Raw genomic sequence first — 4,965 nt, forward strand, 5'->3', positions numbered from 1 at the left:
AGTGGGGGGATTTTTAAAACAAAAGCAGGATCTCATAGTGAAAGAACATAGATGTGTGGAAATCTATAATTTTGTCTATAAATTTAAATGTGTTATTTTAGGAAGTCAGCTAATCTCTATAAAAAATGCATCTCCACAAGGAAATTTGTTTATACTTTGCTTTATAATGGTCTTATTTTTCCCTCTGTAAAAAATTATATTAAAACATTGTTCTCCACATTACTTTCACCAACTTAAGAGTAGTGGTTGAAAGATGTTCTCTTTCATGTATGGGACACGTATGAGGGACAAAAATGTAGCAGGGACAACAATCAGTGGCATTTCCATCTACCCTCTCAGTCTGATACATACTGGTTTTACTGTTGATGAATAGGCCACATTGGGCACTTTTTCAGTTTCCTAAGTTGTAAAAATTAAGTAGAGTGGGTCAGCCAGTGCCTTGTAGGAAGGAGTGTTGCATCATGTTTGTATAAGTAGCCATTACTCTGTTTAAATACATGCGATTGCTGCAGTCTTCAGGTCCAGGGCCAATTACTGCAGGCCGTCAGAACTCCAGTAAGCTCATCGCCACACAGTCAGAGTAGTTTACAGAAGAGAAAATTGAGGGCAATGACTTGACAAAGTTTCAAACATTTTTTAAAATTAGGCACAACAGTCTTTGCATTTCTGTGGGGTTGGAGAGATGGTAGAAGTAGATCATTTGGTTCATATAATAAAAGACTATTTGAAAGGGAAAAGATAGGCATGAATGCATCGAACTAGATATTAGTAGAGCTTTTCTCTATACAGAATCCTTTGATACATACCAGATTTCTTAAACGATTTGATTTTAGACAATTCATGTTTGAAATTAAGATATATGTAATATTTAGATATGCATATATAGATATATTACATATATTTACATATATTGCCTTTTTCACACAGAATAGTTCATAGGAGAGAATATTAAGGGCAGTAGCATAGTGTTTTGCTGCCAAAGTTACAAACATTTGTAAAAAAATGAACATAACAAGCCTTTGAGGGAATTGTTGCTTCATTCTTAAGATATAATATGTATTCATTTGCATACAGAATAGTACTGGAAATAGTTATTATACTGAAAAGACAGAGTTAGAAATGAAGTGTAGATAAATTTATTCAGCGGTTGTGAGTGCTTATAATTACATGAAAATCAGATAGTCAATAGACTTAATTTATATTAATAAATAACACAGTATCTCAAGAAGTTTTATTAATTCCATTCATCAAAAATTATGTGTATATTGATATGTTTAATTTTTTAGAAATTAAATATAATATGGATTTATACGGCTGTAGCGATAGCACAGTGGATAAGGCATTTGCCTCACACACAGCCGACCTGAGTTTGATTCCTCCGCCTCTCTTGGAGAGCCTGAGAAGCTACTGAGAGTATCTCGCCTGCACGGCAGAGCCTGGCAAGCTACCCGTGGTGTATTCGATAAAAACAGTAACAATAAGTCTCACGAGATGGAGACGTTACTGGTGCCCGCTCAATAAAATCGATGAACTATGGGACGACAGTGACAGTGACAATGATGAATTTATATAAAGGTGTATGTATATCATTATTGCCTCAAAGATCAGATAGTCTTGATTCTGAAAATGACCAATTCATGATTCCTTCATGATATAACAATCTTAATTGTTGTAATGACTGACTGAGTTCAACCACTTTGAACTGAGTAACTAATCCAATTTTCTTTTGGAAAAAATTTGGATTACTAGGAAATTATCTCAGCAGTCTCTGTTGTCATGGATACATGTTCTGTCCTTGATTTTAGTATTCTTTCATTGTTGAATCCATTTTTGTTATACTTTATGTCTGTACTTGATATCCCGTGTAAAAACTTTTTGAAAAAATACATAAATTATGTAAATGAATCATCAATTAATTTTAAAAAAGAAAAAAGAAGGACAATCTTAAAATCCTGGCACTAGTTAGCTGGTAAAAAGTATTAGCATAATTTTATGAGCAAGTTTATTCTGGGAAAAGATTTACTCAGTAAATGGGTTGTTATTCATGTCAGTTACCATTACTGCAAAAAGTAATGAAACTGCAATTTTATTAATAGACCAATCTAACGTTATTCTGAACAGCTTTTGTGAACCTTCAAATCAAAACACAAGACAAGAAAAACTCACCTATTTGAACTTTCTGAGCAATATGCCAACAGTTTTCTAAGAATCTCTCCATCACTTGAAGCAGAAGAAAAAAAAACAGACACTTAGCCATTAAAGATTAATCAAAAGAAAAATAGAAGAAAACCACAAAGTTTTATATATATATATATACATATATATATTTTTGCTTCATGGGTCACACCTGGCAATGCACAGGGGTTACTCCTGGCTCTGCACTCAGGAATCACCCCTGGAGGTGCTCAGAGGACCATATGGGATGCTGGAAATCGAACTCGGGTCGGCTGGTGCAAGGCAAACACCCTACCCGCTGTACTATTGCTCTAGCTCCAGTTTTATATATTTTTTAAAAATTTCTCAAAAATATTAAGTTAGGATTACTAGCCAAAGAAATACAATGAACTCAGGGGGGACTAAGTAACACAAGATCACAGTGTTAAATGACAGTTTTTATTCCATTTCAAGCATTTCTGGTACTATTTCCATTGTACATAGACTTTAATTATATTTTCAACTGAATATAACTTATGTTGACTCTTTAAGTCAAAACTGAAATATAATATAATTTGCACTAAAAAAATCTTACTTGTCTAAAAGAAGTTTTTTTCTCATCATATTTTATTGTGATTCTATTTCAGTTTCACGAATCTCAGACCAGGAACTACTCAGGGAGCAGATGTATTGTTGAGGAATTCTCTTTAAAGACTCCACCAGTGATAATTAATTTGATGGCTTTTCGAAACCAAGGGTAAAAGAACGCATAAATTAAAGGGTTCATTGCTGAGTTGTAGTAACAAAACCAAAGCAGGATTTCATAAATATATGTGGGCGTGATGAAACCTAAGAAGGCATCAATTACCGAATCAATGAAATAGGGCAACCATGAAATCAGAAAGGCCATCACTGCAATTCCCAGTGTTTTGGCTGCTTTTCTTTCCCTCTTGGCCACTCTTTCTTTGTAGCTCTCTGAGGCTGTCTCAGTCTTACTGCTCATGCTTTCAATTTTTCTGGCCTGTTGTTTAGCAATGAGGAAGATTCTAGAGTAAATGATTATCATCACAAGTGTGGGGACAATAAATACTAGAAAATCTATCAATACCCAGTTTTGATTCGCTGCAATTTGACAGCCTCCTACACAAGTGAGAGCACTTACTAGTTCCTCCAGTCCAGCACCGATTGCACCTGTGCCAACAAGGGAGAAACTGTATATGGTGGAAAAGAGCCAAGAGAAACCAATACATAAGCTAGACACAGAGGTTGTGAACTTGGTTGGATAGGCCAGAGGGTCAGTGACCGCAACGTATCTGTCCACAGAAATAAAACACAAGTGATAGATGGAGGCATAGCAGAAGGACCCTTCAAAGCAGGAGTGAATTTTACAGTATCTCTCTCCAAAGTACCAGCAGCTCTCCACAGACCTCACCGTGCTGAAGGGCATCACAGTCACTCCCACCAAGAAGTCCGCACAGGCCAGAGAAGCGACCAGAAAGTTGGCTGGAGAATGTAGCTGCTTGAAGTGAAAAATCGAAATCATTACCATGAGGTTTCCAAATATGGTCAGTACAACGCCAAAGCCAAATACTGCGTAGAGAAGCAGGCGGGGGCCGGGTGAGTAGGAGGTTTTGATACAGGATCCATTGAGGTTCTCATAGCACAGCTCCACAGCCGCAGGAGAGGGAGAATCACCGCTCATGACTCTCAGTGTGGGTACCTGGAGAAACTTATCCTTTGTGGCCAATATGTCCTTCCAATTTTCATAAGACCTTTGAAAATGATATACACAGTATGTCAGTAATTGCTGGTATTTTTCTAGTCCTACTTCTTTGTAAATACAATTCTTTCTTTCCATGTTTGGAAAGTGAGTTATCTCATTGCAAAATATATTGTTTTTTAAAATGAGAAAGTCAATTTTCATCATTACCTAAAAACTACTTACCAAATAATTTAAATATTACCATTCTTTCCCTTTTCTCATACTTCTTACCTGAGAAGCGTTCATCGAGGGTCTAGTATATGATGCACAAATCTGTGCTTTGTTTTATTACTTCCTTTCATAATTATCAGAGAACTAGGATGGTGCAACAAAGAATTTTTCCCCTAAGGAATGTCGCTGATAATTACAAATTACCCAAACACCTTAAGTTTGAATCCCAGTAGCACATGGTGTGAGAAGAAGTAAGCTTATTAATGATAGAAATTTTATGCCCATCTTGTTTCATGATAATATCTTTAAAATAAAAACAGGGAAAATTAGACAATAAGAATGTACATCAAAATTAGAAATGTGCAGTGTACTTCTCTTTAGGTATCTTTGAATGTTTCAAAAGTTAAATTATTTACCGTACTAAATATTGGGAACTGGACTTTTATTTAGTAAGAAAATTCACTTCATTAACTGTCACCAAAGCTAATTCAGGTATTTCTGTATTCTATACATATTGGTTGTGTTTAAAAATTGACAATCAAGTAATATATTAATAATGTCAGAAAAAAATACTTACAAATGTGGATATTTTTATATTATGACTTCATTTCACCATTGACAAATTGTCTTATCCATTTGGAGTTCTCCAATAGAACCGAGCTTGGACTATGTAAATGTTTGTCTTGTTTTTAGACTACACCTCGTGGTGCTCAGCTCTCCCTTTTGACTCTGTGCTCAGGGATCAGTCTAGCTGGTGCTCAGGGGACCGTTTTTGATGCTGGGGATTGGACTCGAAAAAGTGCCATATCTGCTGTATCTACGGCCTAAGGAAGGTATTTCAATTGAATGTATTTTAGCCATACTTAAAAAAAATCTTT

General features: G+C 35.5%; 1 protein-coding gene across 1 annotated transcript; it reads right to left on the bottom strand.

The window, feature by feature from the left end:
- Positions 1–2,824: 2,824 nt before the first annotated feature.
- On the bottom strand, positions 2,825–3,856 carry LOC101556261 (trace amine-associated receptor 7a-like). Its single transcript, XM_004609034.2, has one exon. The coding sequence runs from the start codon at positions 3,854–3,856 to the stop codon at positions 2,825–2,827; it is 1,032 nt and encodes a 343-aa protein (XP_004609091.2).
- Positions 3,857–4,965: the final 1,109 nt, after the last annotated feature.

The sequence above is a fragment of the Sorex araneus genome, chromosome 4, assembly GCF_027595985.1.
Source record: "Sorex araneus isolate mSorAra2 chromosome 4, mSorAra2.pri, whole genome shotgun sequence".
Lineage (NCBI taxonomy): Eukaryota > Metazoa > Chordata > Mammalia > Eulipotyphla > Soricidae > Sorex > Sorex araneus.